Source organism: Cupressus sempervirens, chromosome 6 (genome assembly GCF_028749045.1).
Source record: "Cupressus sempervirens isolate cs-2001-9-10 chromosome 6, ASM2874904v1, whole genome shotgun sequence".
NCBI classification, from domain to species: Eukaryota; Viridiplantae; Streptophyta; class Pinopsida; order Cupressales; family Cupressaceae; genus Cupressus; species Cupressus sempervirens.
Window position 1 is genome coordinate 456,350,873 of NC_143123.1, and position 16,040 is coordinate 456,366,912.

The following is a 16,040-nucleotide window of genomic DNA, read 5'->3' on the forward strand; positions in this document are numbered from 1 at the left end:
AACCTTGTTAGAGGTCGCAACCTATTAGGAGTTGTATTACAATAGGAGCTCACTGCTCTACAATGATATATCCATATATAAAATCTATACAATGATTAATAGAAACAATACCACAATTGATTGTATTGATATCACAATTTTTGATCAGTCATTTGAATAACTCACATCTAATTTTGACTTTACATAGAAAATTCGCATCTTAACATCAATACAACATCATACTATCATCCACAAAGATCACACATCATAAGCATACCATTACCACACTTTGCATGTAAAAAATGATTCCTTTATATACCTTTCCAATTACTTTATCCAACCAACCTTCAAAACTGTTATGATGAAACATGTAACGCATCTCCAAAATTAAATATTAACACTTTAATTGAGTGTCACATCTAGGATGTTGTCCCTACATTGCCAAGTAATTGAACTGACAAGGCAATTCAATTCCTTAGACCAAAATGCCTGATCTCTTTTACTTGCCCTTTACTCTGATATAAACTTGTCTTAGTATTCTTCATCTAAAACATGGGCCAACTAACATATTAATATAACTAATCATACATGTATAATATTCAAACATTATGCTAATCATATCTAAAATTGTGGCCAATAATACTTACTTTGCTAAGCTCACTAATAAAAACAATCTAATTGTTAACAATATTCCTATCACACACTTAGTCATTTTTCATGATCAATCAAAACCAAAACTGATCATTATTCCAAGTGACCTTACCATATGATTATGTTGCCATCAATGACAACAATCATGTCCTTATATCTAGTCACTTGCCAAAAATTATACGCAAATACAATTGACAACACTACAATGATATGTTTATGTTGGAATGATGTATCAAATATTATTGCATTGATATAGAAACCAATGCGCTATGACATTAACATACCTAAGTGGACATGATCACATCCATATAAATATGTCTATATGAAGCTATATATTATTGCTTATGGTTGTTTGTGCTAAATAATTCTAAAATGTTAAAAGAACCCAATCCCTATAATATTGCCTTCTAGTCTACCTCTTTTCATTTATAAGAAAAACTACATCAAAACATAAAACAAGACATATTCTCTTACCCTATTTTTATGTCTTCTAATATTGTAGTACTTAAATAATTATTTATTTCATTTTAAGACTAATTGTTCTTAGGAACTTTCTTTTGCAACCCACTTGCATGAGAGCAAAATCTAAGTTGATACTTCTTTGGTTAGGACATAAAGATTGGACATTATTTGAATCATAAATTAAGTATCATTCTTTGTTATTTACATCTTTAAAGAATAAAAAACAATGTAAGATTTAATTAAGAAACAAAATACAAATCTAATCAATTTTGATCAATTGAACCATATTTATTATTATTATTTTATAATATAGATTCTAACATCATCAATCTGATCAATTATAATCAATCAAACCTTTTGGGGATAGCTACATTTAGTTTATAATATAGGTTCTAATATAGAAAAATAAAATTTGATGATCCATATGTTTGTTAAGAATCACAATAATAACTGGCAGAAAACAAAATACCCTATTTTTTTTTTTATTGACATGGATAACACGTTTGTACGGCTCACTCGATCTCGGATGATCGACTTGTCTGTGGAGACAAAGAAGACAAATAGGTATGACCTAATTTCAAGTTAGACGAGGCCACGACGGCATTGCCTTTCATTTTCACACGGATTATTAAAGTTCTTACATTGAATACTAAATCTCTGCATATTTTTAGGGAAGTTCTCTTCGCCCTCCAATTTTTATCCTCCAGACGAGCGTTCTCCATCACCCATTATAGAACATGGACAAATGTCCACGTTCACTAATTCGGTCCAAGTCTTTCGATTCACTTGTTCGTCATTTGGACATAATTGGCAGCATCTCCATGCTTCCTACTTGCATTATTATTTTCAGATATGAGCCCAGGAACGTGATTGCTCTGGACGAAAACATGTCAACGTAGTGACGATACACTCTGCAATACCCCAAACCCAAGAAATTTAAAGAGGACCGAATAAATAAAAACAATCACACTGCAGATAAAGAGAGATCCTTCGGAAAACAGCTCAGATTGTCGAAGGTTATGACAAAATTTGTGACCAATCCAGTTAACCTTTGCTTTGGATTAAGCAATGAATTTCTGAGAGAGGGATATTGAGACCGGAACTAAGAAAGTTCATAGCAGTGGAATGTGCAACTGAACTAATGCAGGGGAAAACCGTAAAAGACGACATCAGTTGCAAACTAGAAGTGGGCGTTACTTCTTTGCGCTTGTTCATGTATTATTTTCTGCAGAGTTTAGGAAATCAGGAGTTTTGAACTGCTATACTGGCAGTTCTATATTTTTTTCTCCTGGATTTCTTTTATAAGAAATTGAGGAAATGGGTTCGTTGACTGCATCAAGTTTGAGTCTGTATTGGGGTGGAGTGGATAACAGGGGTATATCAGGAAGGGTGTGGGCTGTCTCTCAGATTGGGAAGTCGAGAGTCAACAAGTTCTTTAATGTACAGAGGAAGAATGTATGCTGTAAGATTACTCCTGTAGACAGAGCCGACAGTATATCCAATAGCATAATAATTCCTGCCACGCCACATTTGAGGGAAACAGGTAGGATTCAACGCATCCTTTTTTAAATCTCACGAGTTCTAGATCATTTGCTGCAATCGCTGGTAAAGATTTGATTTGTTTTTAGATGTTTATTAAGGGTTTTTTGGCAGTTCTAGTTAAGCTAAGAGATTTTTGAAAAGTAAAAGTGCTCGATGGATTCTTGGTATGTTCTGCCCCCCAAATTAGCAGGGTGGCAGGGAAATGCAGCAAACAGTATTGGTACCGCACCATGGCATGTTAATGTTCAAGATAAAGATTTTCTGAGATTAAAAAAAACACAAATATACGATGAAGGTGGAAACAAGATATAGTAGTGTTATCATTTGATAAACTTCTTTTACAAATGTATTGTTACAAAGTACAAACTTATACAGTTATGTCTTGCCCTGTTTATTGGTAGCAGGGTTCAACTTCTATTTTGGCATGCGTCCTGAAAGCAGCTCGTATTTGTCCTGTACAGCAGTCCTGTCTTTTCAATCTTCTATATTGTCTTGCATCCTAGAATGTTAGCTTGAACTTCTGTTTTAGATAGGTTACGTAAAGTAAATTCCTGTACGGCGAGTTTCTCATTTGAGTTACAATGACTAGTTACCAAATTTTTAGATTTCAATACATATCATCTCTGCCAGCCAGTCCAGCAAACAGTTCCTACCAATTCCTCAACTTTTAATTGATCTTTTACTTCCCTATCTCATATTTTCTTCAAAAATGGTTACAAATCAAGATGAATGCTTATCCTCTCAATATGACCTAGCTGATTTACTACTAGCTAATCTGGTGAAGCTGAATTTCACCCAATCACACGAGGCTTGTGGAGACCAATTTTAGAACCTGGAAACCATGAAGTGTCATCTGCAAACTAGAATGTTGCCAACTAGGAATAGTTGTATGTTTTCTGATTTTTATGTGATTTTTTACCTTCTGATGCAAAACACAAATTGGAACAACAAACTATGAGCGAAACTAATGGCTGGAAACTTGTTAACTAACGCTCTATTGATGGAACTCTATTTCTATTTCACCCACACCAATAAATAGAACTTGAAGATGATAAATAACTCAAAGGAAAGTGCTGGTTATATATGAAATGGACAGCTTACTAATCTTACTTTGACATGCAGTTACATTCAAATCCGAGCAGTGAAAAATCTCGTCCATCAAACACTGATGTAACTGGCAACAAGTGAATAAACCCCCCAAATGACAACAAACATTCAAGATTGGAACTAAAACAAACTTGATTGGAACAAAATCAAACACCAAATTATCATCGTTGAAATTCCTTTACCTGATTTGCATGTTGTTGAAGAAACTTACAATGGTTCATATGCACAATTTTAGAGACACAATATTTGAGTTTTGATTTGAAATAATGAATGCATAGTTGGCACATGCTCTAGAAACTTTTTATGGCGAATAGTAGTCAAGTTGGTGGCTGGATCTGACTGTATAAGTGCTATATCAGCAGCAATAGAGAGGCAAATTACCTAGGGAGGTCACATGGCAGCTATAAATAGTCCATCAGTGGCTGCGTGGTAGACCCAGTGCTTCCTGACACTGATAATAGTCAACAAAATGTTTACAAACAACAACAGATGTTGATGCCGCTTGCTCAAAGTACTGTTATGGCATTCTCCATTGCTGGAATGCCCAAATATGGCCTAGATTCTGATTAAACTAACATTAGTACGGGCAGATCTGCCCTCCAAGCAATGGTGCTACCAAGGAAAAGGGCTGGAATTGTTGTTGTGACCAAAGTTTGAGGACTCGGACTCAGGACTTAGCAGCCCAAGATAGGACTCGAACTCAGGACTCGGCACGGTTTTGGGGAATAAATTGTCGAGGACTCAGCAAATAACACCATAGTTTACAAAATAAAAACAAAAATTAATGCATTTAGAGAAAATTAAAGTCTTATTTGAGTATCAATTTGTCATAATTCAAATGTTATACCTTTCATATCATCTTCAAACACTCAATATTAAAAACTTCATAACTCATGCTCAATAACTTGTAGGGGTTTGGGAGCAGAGAACTTTAATGGATTTGAGAGGTAGCAATCATAAGTTGGCAAGGTGTTAGATGTGCCAAAAGACAAAGGAAAAAAATCATTTGGAACTTAGAGAATCCTGGGAAGAGTCTTGGATGAGTACTACCTGTTGATGTCAGTTTTGTACCACTACATAACATATAGCAATTGAACACTTGATATGGGATATCAAATATTCAATTCCTCTCTTGAAAAGTTAATACTCATGAAGACATGAGAAAAAACTCCAATGTTCCTTCAACCTGTGGATACTAACTCAGTTATCGATGTGATTTGCTGATAATCATGTAGGTGGCCTTACGTTGTTCATTCAAGGATGACTTGGGTTTTTGGATGATGGTGATGATTTTGTATGAGTGCCAGATGATGTTGATGGTGGTGATGATGGGGGCAATAATGTTCTAATGACTTTTACCTTCCTAACTTTCTTAGAATGAAATCCGATTATTCAACTACTTGCTATTTTACTCTTACTCCTATGAATGGAAAGATTAGCAAATGGAAGGGGATCAAATCTAATGAAAGCTAACTAGTGGCTCTACCTCCATAGATGCAATGATTCAAAGGAAAAGGACTAGTTTACCACATAAGGCTTCCTAACAAGCCGCTAGGATGCTAGTGGCCTAGTTTATAAACCCCTATCAAACATCCACTTATATCACCATGCAACTATCCATCAACTCTTACTTAACAACCTTCTTGAAATAAAATCTACTTTAGCAACTTCAAAGGAAATCTAATTCTAACTATTGGAAGTAGAAACCATGTAGTAACACCAAATGTTCTTAATCACCATGCAATTCACAACAATGATAAAGAGAGGCAATTTTGGTATTATCTTAGCAACAATTTTCTCTGACCCTTTACAAATGAGAGCAAATGGCCTTATATAGAGGCCAAAGTTACAACCAACTGTAGAGATTAAGAGACAAAACCAACGATCCAGATTGGATCCTAGAAACCCTAATTAGGGTTGCCACCCCATTGGCCAATGAGTAAACACCACCTCATCAATGGACCAATGAAAAAAAAGGAAAAGTGGCAACCAATGAGAAGGCACCAAAATGGTAGCCAATCAGAATCAGACACCTACCCTACCCAAGAAGAAGGAGAATTTGCCAGTTGGGCTTACATCAAATGATCTTCTAATATAGTTCTACCCCTTTCTTTCATCTTTTTAGCCAAAGCAATGAACTTGGCTAGCTTGTCATTGACTTCCTTCATGGGAGGGCATAGTGTAGGTTTCATGTTGAGCTCAGCTGAATTCATCATGTTGCTCGCTGCTTGCAGTGTCTTCTCATGATCCTTCTCATATTCTTTCGCATATCCGATAAAGGTATTGAGGGAGGCAAGGGTGCCCACATGTTTCTTCTTGATGGTAACCTTCCCCAACTCATCCAATCTTGATCCAAATTCTGTCTCATTGACATTCTCCTCTTGTCCTCTTGAATTATCCCTTTGGTCTCTAGCCTCAAATATTTTCAAATCACTTCCTCCAAATTTGCTGTTCCTTGAAATTCACTCTTCTTTGAGATTCACTTTTCAATTTTCATCGCCTCTAAATCAAATAAAAGAGGTAGGACCCCATATAGAATTGTCTTTGATTTTGTACGGCCCTAAGTTGCAATTCTAAATTCTCACTTATAATCCTAGCCCAAGCAAATCTTCTTTTTCCATTTTCAATTCCATCAATAAAATAATACATCTAGTTCTCGAATTGCATACCTTGAGTTAAGTCCATGATCCGACTGAGAAGCACAATGAGATTGCCATACTCTGATTTGAAATCTGACTTAGTGAGCTTTGACGACTTGGTGACTCCCTTCTTGCCTTCGTGTAACCAATTTTGCTTTAGATGAATGAAGAAAGCCTCCTGATTATCCTGAAATGACTTGGCCGCCTGATCCATCATTACCACTATCATGCTTTTATACTGGGGAATATTAAATGCTTCTTCGACCACTTGTCCGCCGATGTTGGCCAACACTCTCTTCCCTTCATCAAAAATGATGGACTTGGTAACAATATCAAACCGGGATGCACATTTCATTACCAATTCTGGACAAGGCAAGGTAGGAGGGAAGGCCGTCGTGTGTACAATTCTGCATTTGTAGATTTTCTTTGCCATGGGGGATTGCCCTTCCTTCAATCTGTCTTTTAACTGTATCATGTTCACTGTACCGATATTGTTGTCACTTATCCGCCTCACTTTCGAAAAGAAGGTGGTCTTAGGCATCGTGTCTTCCTTGTCTTTTTGGGTATTCGTTCCCTTTGGGTTCTTGCTTACACTAACATCTACCATTCTAAACACTTATTTTTGCCCCTTCGTTCTAAATGATATGGACTACACTTATCGATCTCCAACCTTCTTTCTATCGATGGAATCTAATTTATTTCTGCCTCTCCAAGTCCTATCTCTGCACTTATCTCTCCAAACTTTAACTTAGGGGTGGGACTACCACTTATTTCTGCCTCTTCGTTACCTTAGGATGGACTACACTTATATCTCCCAACTTCAATCCTAGCGTGGTCTAGCTTATTTCTGCCTCGCCCAGTATCTTATCATGGAATCTACAATTATCTCTCTAAACTTCAACCTATCAATGGAATGATGAAGTGGTGGATGATGAATGCAAGAAGAATATAAGGGAAACGAACTAAGCAAGAACAAGGAGTGGAATCCACCTTTAAACCAATCTTTACCTTTAAAATGAATAGAATAATACCTTAATTTTGTCTTCACCAATAATTGGGCCCTCTTTGAATTTGGATCAGATCTTGGAAATTTCAAGCCTCCTTGCAAATAATGATACCCTAGCAAAAATCAGAGCTTTGACCTCCTTGAAATTGCCTACATTTGTTAAAAATATCAAACCTTGGATCATGTATTTCCTTTACCAAATAAAATCACCCAAATCTAGGGCAGAAATTTGCAGCCTTTGGCAGGAAATCAGACATCAAGAAATCGCCCAAGCAAGAAAAAAGTTCAGATTTGCTCCCAAATCGCCTAGGGCAGGAATTTGCCCATGATGGAAGAAGAGAAAATGCCGCCAAGAAGGAGAAATCTGCTTCAAGAAGAAAATCACCTAGGCTGGAATTTGCCTCTTCGAGAAAAATACCCAACACATGAGGAGGAAGGTGGAATGAAGGAATGAGAGAGTGGGGAGCCTCTCTTATACCAAATTTTCCCATCTCTCCCAGCTGGCCGACTTGCCCTGGAGGAGAACAAAATTAAATTAGCACCTTCATTAATGGCCCAGATTTAAATGCCATGCTAAAATTACTTAGCTCAAAGTGAAATTAACCCATTTAATTGCCGGTTGTAATAAAAAATTGCAAAAATAAAACAAAGAAAGCCTAGGAGATGCCAAAATTTTCATTTAACAACGATTTGGCAATTTAAAATATTATTAGAATCGGATTTAGCAAAAAATCGATTTTCAATTCAAATATACCAACTTCTTTCAACATTTAAAAATCTCCTACGCAATATTTCAACCAATTTAATAAAATTTTGCAATTTAATCCACTTTCGATTTTGCAACGCAATTTTAATTTTTTAACCAAAATAAATCATTTTTCTAGCATCCAAAATCGATTTTCCAATTTTTATTTCACTATCAAAAATTTTCTTTTTGACCAAAAAATTTAAGATTTTCCAAAAAAATTAAATCAAAAAAATTTCATTTTGAAAATGCTCAAGTCTATACAATTATTTCCAATTTCCAAAATTTGTCTAAGTCCAAAATTTTGCAAATTTATCTTGCCGAATATTCGTTTTAGCCATCGAAAAAAAATATTGCTCTTGAAATTTGTTTTGTCTAAGGATAAAATTACATGTTCTGGAAAATTGAGCTTCGGACTAGGTGAAAAAGTAACTCCAACCACATCCCTCCTGGCTCGAAGGCGTCCAAAGTTTAAAATTCTCAAATTGAAAACTTTTGGACAACTCAAAAAAAAACACTTGCCAAGGCAACCAAAAAATTCCAAAAATCCGCAAAAATTGCCAAGGCTTGCCCGATGAAAAAGGGGGTCCCCAAAAATTTTGGGGCAATGGTGTGAAAACCTCACAATACTACCTAGAACTCTGGCGGACTCACTGCATGAGTCAATGGTGAGTGGATTTGCACGAGTCAATGGTGAGTGGATTTGGCCAGTGATAGAAATCACAAGTTTGGCAACCTCTGGAGAGTTTGTAGAGTCCTCAAACCATGGTTGTGACAATAAATGATCACAAATCCTCTTCAAAAACCCTCCAAAATGATGGTACTGCCACTAGACCTAGGAAATGTTAAACACATGATGATGATTTTGCCTTGTCAATGCTAAAATACTCAAGTTAATGGTTGTGTGTGTTGGTTGCTGCATTAATGATGAAGAATTATTCCCAAAAATGTCGATTTCACGATTGGAGCAGCAACAAAATGCATTGAAAAACTCTCAAACTAGTGATGGAAAAATGATGACAACTTAACACAAGTAGTGATATCTAAAATCTAACAATAAAAGATGGTGGAGCAAACTGCAAAATTCTGAATTCTCAAATCTGCAATCAGACCTTTCAAATCATAAGCCACAAACTTGCGAATGCTCCAAATTGGTATAAATGTGATTCCTAGATGGAACTGCCAATGTTGGAGATAAGGCTTTTGTTACTAAATTGAGTAAATTCAATAGTGAAAATTCTAAAAGGCTTTTGTCCTCCTAAATTCTCAAACCAATTAATGGTTTTCTTCCTTGGAAGTAAACTGAACACAATTTTCAAGCTCTAAAAATTGAATGGCAAAAATGATGAGAAAACATGATAATTCAAATGAAGACAAGCTCTCTCCTTTTTTTAGCGCTCCAATTGGGCCCTGTTGATGTGAGTTTTGTTCCACTACAATATGTAGAATCAAATACTTAGTCTTCCAAGATGAAGCACCAAATCTCCGACTCTCTCTTGAATAAGGATGCTCCTATGGTAAACAATGTGTTTGAATTGTGTGATCAAATGAGACAACCTCAAGGTTCCTTCCTTATTTAGGACTTTCACTTAGTTATTATGATGTGACATGCTGGTTATCACAAAAGGGACTTACAATTTTCATTCAATGAATATCAACTTGACTTTAACGACTTCAATCACTTATAACCAAACAATTACAAAGAGGTAACAGTTTAGAAATTCTATCTTACTCTAAGAATGTAAGACAATGTTGATGATGGGGTGAGCCTCTAACCTATTTGTTCTTCATTGTGTCGACTAGGCATAGGAGGGTGCTATCTTCTATGAATGTGAGAATGGTATTCACTTTGTCAGTATTCATCCAAATATCCTATGAAGGTGCAATCTAAATGAACATCTCCGATAGAATTTAATTACTTGCAATTTAGGCATAGACTAACCTTGCACTGTTACTTAGGATCAACAAGTACCAAAAGCTTAGTTACCCGGGTTCGCTGGGTTGCCCTCAGAACCATGTTTGGGTTCAAACCAGTTTGGGGTCTTGGTTCGGTTTGACCAAAATTTGGTCAGGGCTCCATTTTATGGGGGGTGGTTCAAACCCACAGGTATGAAATTCAAACCTGGGCGGATTTGATGAGCCCCGTTCAAAATTACATTGAATCCGGGCAAATATCCAGCAATGAGCAACTTTTAAGTGTTTTTTAAAACATATTTGATATTTTTTTGAGTTCTGCAGCCCTAAAAAGTGAATGTAAATAGGTTATTTTGGCCTTAGCTCTATTGCTGAGTCAACTAATGCAGAAGGACTAGGAGAAGAAGGAGGAGTAGAAGAAGAAGATGATAAAGAAGAAGAAAATGAATGTGATGAATATTAAAATTTAATACACAATGATTAGTTGAAAGTTGAGCTTGAATTAATGATACTTGAACTTGTTGTTATGATTCATGGATCGTGATTTAGTTTTAATGTTTGAATCTTTAATGTTGAACTTAAAAATTGAAATATATGATGGTATGAGCTTGATTCATGAGGCTATGATTACAACTTACATGTTTAAAGTTTATGCTAATGCTGTTTTTGTTGTTTAAATGATTAAATCATATGATTTTATGATACTCTATGCTTCTAGGCTTCATAAATATGTATATATACAATTTTTTTATAATTTTTACTTATTTTTGTATGAACAAACCCAAATGAACCCAAAACCCTTTCCAAACTTTTGTCGTGCCGGCGAACCAGTTCTTCGAACCTGTATTTTGAATCGAACTCGAACTGGTAACTAAGACCAAAAAGCATGGACACTAGCTTCACCATTAATCACCATTCAACAATATCTTCCATTCATCTACTTCTACTTCTATTTTACATGAAATAAAATCCTAAATGAGGAATTGAAGAAACCATGCATACTCCAAAGAATAATCCACCATGAAGACCTACAATGATTCAACAATTACTTTGATATCCTAATGGCAACAATTTCAACATGTCTCCTCCTACTCTACTCTAATCTTAATGTCTCTGTAATGAATCTAAAATGTAACCCTTTAAATGAGGAGGCCTTGGCCTTTTATAGGTTTACAATTACAATGAAGGGCCAAGGTTTACCCATTATAAACCCTAATTAAGATTGCCATACTATATTCAATTACATGAAGGCACCACTCTGTGGACCAATTAGAAAATTACAATGCTTTTGAGAGCCAATCAGAAAATTTTACACTTGGCATAATATGATTGAATGTGCATGAACATGTGTAACTTGAATTTTTTGATTGCTAGAAGACAAGTAGGTGCCACCTCAACATCCTTATCTCATAGACTTGATCAATCCTTCGGTGAAGAGAAAATACCTTGATACTCACAACTATCAAGCTTTCAATTGTGATAGCATATTCCCAAATTGCTTCATCTTCTCAAATTTTCTCCATTTTTTCGTTCTTGGAATTTTTTTCATTTCCATGATTTGAACTTTCTTGTACTTGCAAACTTGCAAACTTGAAACTTGATCTTCTTGAAGTGATGAAGTCTTCATATGCTTGAATCCTTAAAATAAACTTGGATGTCTGAAGGAAATTCAAGCTGGCGAAAATTTCCTTGCACTTGTAAATTTTTTCCTTGTCCTTGTTCTTTGCTTTCTTGAACTCCATTTTGGTCTTGATCTTTGAATTTGCACTTTGATAATCTGATTTGAACCTCCTCATTTGAAGTCCTTGAGCTATTTCCTTGCCTAAAGTTCTGGACTTGATCTTATCATTCCAAATATTGAGAAATTTAGCCTCATAGTGAATTGAAGTAAATTCCATATGTAATATATGTTAATATATATGTGTGTGTTGATGGATTTATGTTGATATCCTTAAATATACCTTTCCAAGAATATCATACTGAGATGATATCTCTTCATATACTTAAGAGCATAATGTGTTCTACATCAATCCTCCCTAACTAAGAGGGAGTGTTAAGAGTATAGCTACAGTCGGATTGATTTAATCTTAACGTACAATGTTGATATAACATATTATTTATAATATTATAATTATACTATGTATATATAATATTATAAATATATTATTTATATATATTATACATATATACTATATCTAATACATATGTTATATTGAGATTTATATTGTTAATATATTAACTAATAATGATTAATCATAGGGACATGTCTCTTCATGAGACGTCTCCTACTCTTATATTTATAAGAGATTGGGATCTGCATTTCGAACACACCTATAACAATGGCAGTGTAAATTACATTTGCAGAAACCAATTAATGTTATTCAACATGGTATCAGAGCCAAACTGTAAATGTAATATAAAATATGTCACTCACAGCCACAAACCATTGAAACATTTGATTGTTTACATTTGATAAGATGAAGTTTATATACAAGTATCCCTAAATTATAAAGAACACAAATTGATTCATATATCAATCTGATTTAAAGGCAATTGATTGAAGCAAACTACAAAGTGAATGATCAAGATTGAGTTTGGACAGAATATGATAGGTTGCGTCAAAAATATGTACAGTTTGGATAGAAGATTTCTTTTCAATACCAAACAACCACATTGACAAGTCATTTGATTGAGAATGATAAATTTCAAAATATGATTCAGACAGAGTATATAAATTGCAGGAGCGAATGAAACATGGTACCACATACAGCCAGTAGTTCCAAAGACTATTTGATCCATGTCGAAACATATCACATATCATATATGTTATTTTTATTAAGTCGGAAACAGAATAACTCTATATCAGAGACCGCTGGACAGTTTGGAAGGTAACAGATGCATTGGCGGCAATATATACTCACAGAAAAACGAATATGAAAGCTTCTTAGTTATCATCGATTGAATACCTAAACTTTCCTGCAAACAATTTCCAGTGCTCAAAGAAAGGAACAAACATGATAAACAATAACAGGAACAATGAATGCAATTAGGGATAATAAACACACGTCATATGTTGAAGTCGGAACGTTGATAAAAGGATGATGGCAAGATAAAATAAATCTTGGTCAACGTCTGTGGGCATCACATGATACTTGCTGAAGATGTTATACTATACTAGATAAGAAAGAAAGCCTGTACTCAGAGAAGTCGAGAAATAGAAGAAGTCTGAGGATTTCACTATGATGTTTTATTTATACAGCATACATGCCAATATCCAACACAACACATGAATGAATAAAACATCTGTCATGGCATATAATATAAGGACGTGTGAGTTAGGAGGTGACATGGAGTTGTGATCAGGTTGCAAATAAATATTCGAGCAAAATGTGTGCCGCTGAGTACATGGAAGATTACAAATTCACTAAAGGAGTTTAGGCTACAGCATACCACAAACCGATAATTAACTTATCTGTGATTCAAATTTGAAAGGGTCTCATTTATTTTAAATAAGATACAACTTTTCATTTGGGACAGTCATGCCTACGAATAAAAGGTATATAAATAAGAGAGAGTTGATTTTAATAGGTGTGAAGAAATATATGTAAAAGGAAGGCAGCGGTAGAAGTGTAGAGTGAAGCGTCTGAAGTAAATAAGACACAAGAGAAGTGTGAAGCAATAAAAAGGAAAATATATATATTTAGATTGAAATTCTGATTCACACACACACACATAGTATTTATATATAGTAAGTAGTGTGATTAAAGAGAATTCTATATCAAATGGCTAACTTTAGGAAGAGAAGAAATAAGAAAGAAGGTTGCCGAATATTTAAAAAAATACATATATTATCAGATTCAAGTCTGACATATATAATTATACTATAAGGGTGTGAAAAGTAGTAAAAGAATAAGGAAGGAATTAAATATAAAATATATGTGGCAGATTGAAATAATATATAAATAGATTTATTTATCTATCATATATATTGATATTAAAAGGAGAGGGCATAGATCAAATATGGAAGATATAAAATAAGAAGATTCATGTGATCAATTAAGCAGACAATGAAGACCGTGGATCTGAGGGAGATCAACGGTTCATTGGGATGAAAAAATCATGGCTGCCCTTGCTGGCCGGGGGCCCTCTTCATCCATTGTTGTTCTAACGGCCAGGATTGGGGATGGATATAATCGGTTGATGTGCTACCATTTCCACCCCCTAGACCTGATTGAATATATATATTTGTGAAAGAAAAATATAAAAAGTGTTTCAAATATCCATCATCAGTTGAGTAAGCAACATCGCCAAGGTAGAAAGGAAGTTTGTGTGCAGTGGGTTGGTGCTAACGACAGCAGTGGGAGTTGGTGCTTCATATATGTCCATCTCTTTTGCTTTTAATAACACGATTGCACTAATTCTTAAAGGGTGATAGGCTTGGATAAAGAAATGGAGATGAATAAAAGATTGAGGAGATCATGCACTTATACAATCCTTATGTGGAGGAGATCGATGAGTTCATAACATTTTTAGATGCATACCTCCCCGGCACAAAGTTATAGGAGATAATGTTACAAGCATTAAGGAAAGAAAGTTGAAGCTGCATATTAACAAGCTTAACATGAATGCAAGTCTTGTAGTATATTCAAAGGGTTCCGTTAAATACATATACATTTGGAATGATAACCATCACCATAATGTTTTACTCAAGATGCGCAGTTGAGACACAAGACTGAAGTGGATCTTATGGGTCAACGATATAAGAGTGAGAATTTTACATTGTGGGGGGGAATAATAATTAATGTTACATTCCCACTTGAACCATCTTCAGAAGGAAGATGCTCCATTCTCAAATTAAGTTAGATTTTGGCAATGTTATTGATGCATGAATTTAGAGAGACTTCTTATAGGAAAAATGGCACCACAAGAACCTTTAAAGAGCATAAGGAACATATCTTAGAGACTATAATATAAGAATTCAGATTAACTATCACTAATAGTATTACTCGAATTAGAAATGAGATCTCAAACAGATAAACATATGAAGAATAGAAACATCAACCCTTATATAGTACATCTCTATGATAAATATAATCCTTTTTTGATTCATATTATAGAGTCAAGTAAGAGGAAAAAGAGGGAGATTGAGAGGGAGACTAACACACACACAAGGATCATCCCGAGAAGACTGAATATGATTATAATTCATCTACAAGTGGAAGTGAACTAGACTATTTTATGGTTCAAATTAATAATAATGAAGTATGTGGGAATTCCACATTGTTGGGGGGTGAATGATTACCTTAATAAATGTTTCATTCCCCATTGGAGGCATTTTCTTGTTTGATGTATATGGACCTTCATTGGAGCAACTTGTATCAAGAATGTTAATGTGTAGATAAGTAATCGTTATATATTTACTTGCTTATTACTTGTAATTCTGCACATACTATAAGAGTTAATTGCCTTGATCCTTTCCTTTGTCCGAGGATGCTCTTTAGGAGGAAAATAAGATTGTTACTTTAGGAGGAAAATAAGATTGTTACTTTACCAAATACAGCATAGACTCAATCTTATGGCAACCACTCTAAAGAAGTTATTCTTTAACCATCTGATGATTTGGTTGGTTAAAGTGAGGCTCAAGAAGCGAATGTCTTTGATGATTGAGATCATGAGTATCCTTTCATATCAAGAGAGAGTTCAATACTTCATCAGAGACAACTATATACAAGGAGCTCAGAAGATTGATACTTAGACGGAGTCTAATCTACCTGTGTATGACTACATGATTGTGATGGGCCTACTCATATGTACATCACGAGGAAGTAATAACTTGTCACCTAAAGATTGAAAGATTAATATCAGATTCAAAGGGAGTCCAACAAACACCCTTGGGTGAAGAGAGTCTCAAAGGAAGTAACTACAAAACCTAACTTCCCAGGAATCATTGTTTAGAGGGAGAATTTTTGAGTTGCAATCCTTTGTGAATTATATC

General features: G+C 34.8%; 1 protein-coding gene and 1 long non-coding RNA gene across 2 annotated transcripts in view; both read left to right on the plus strand.

Annotated features, from left to right (window-relative positions):
- Window positions 1-1,551: 1,551 nt before the first annotated feature.
- Window positions 1,552-2,125, plus strand: LOC149553046 (uncharacterized). The gene is made up of 2 exons (XR_016353010.1): window positions 1,552-1,656; window positions 1,764-2,125. It is a non-coding gene; the product is annotated as an uncharacterized LOC149553046 (long non-coding RNA).
- Window positions 1,927-16,040, plus strand: part of LOC149553047 (solanesyl-diphosphate synthase 2, chloroplastic-like) — a 120,723-nt gene continuing 106,609 nt past the window's right edge. The window contains exon 1 of the mRNA XM_089788545.1: window positions 1,927-2,635. Within this exon, the coding sequence (XP_089644671.1) occupies window positions 2,410-2,635 (226 nt within the window). The 5' untranslated portion in view covers window positions 1,927-2,409. The remainder of the gene's footprint in view (window positions 2,636-16,040) is intronic.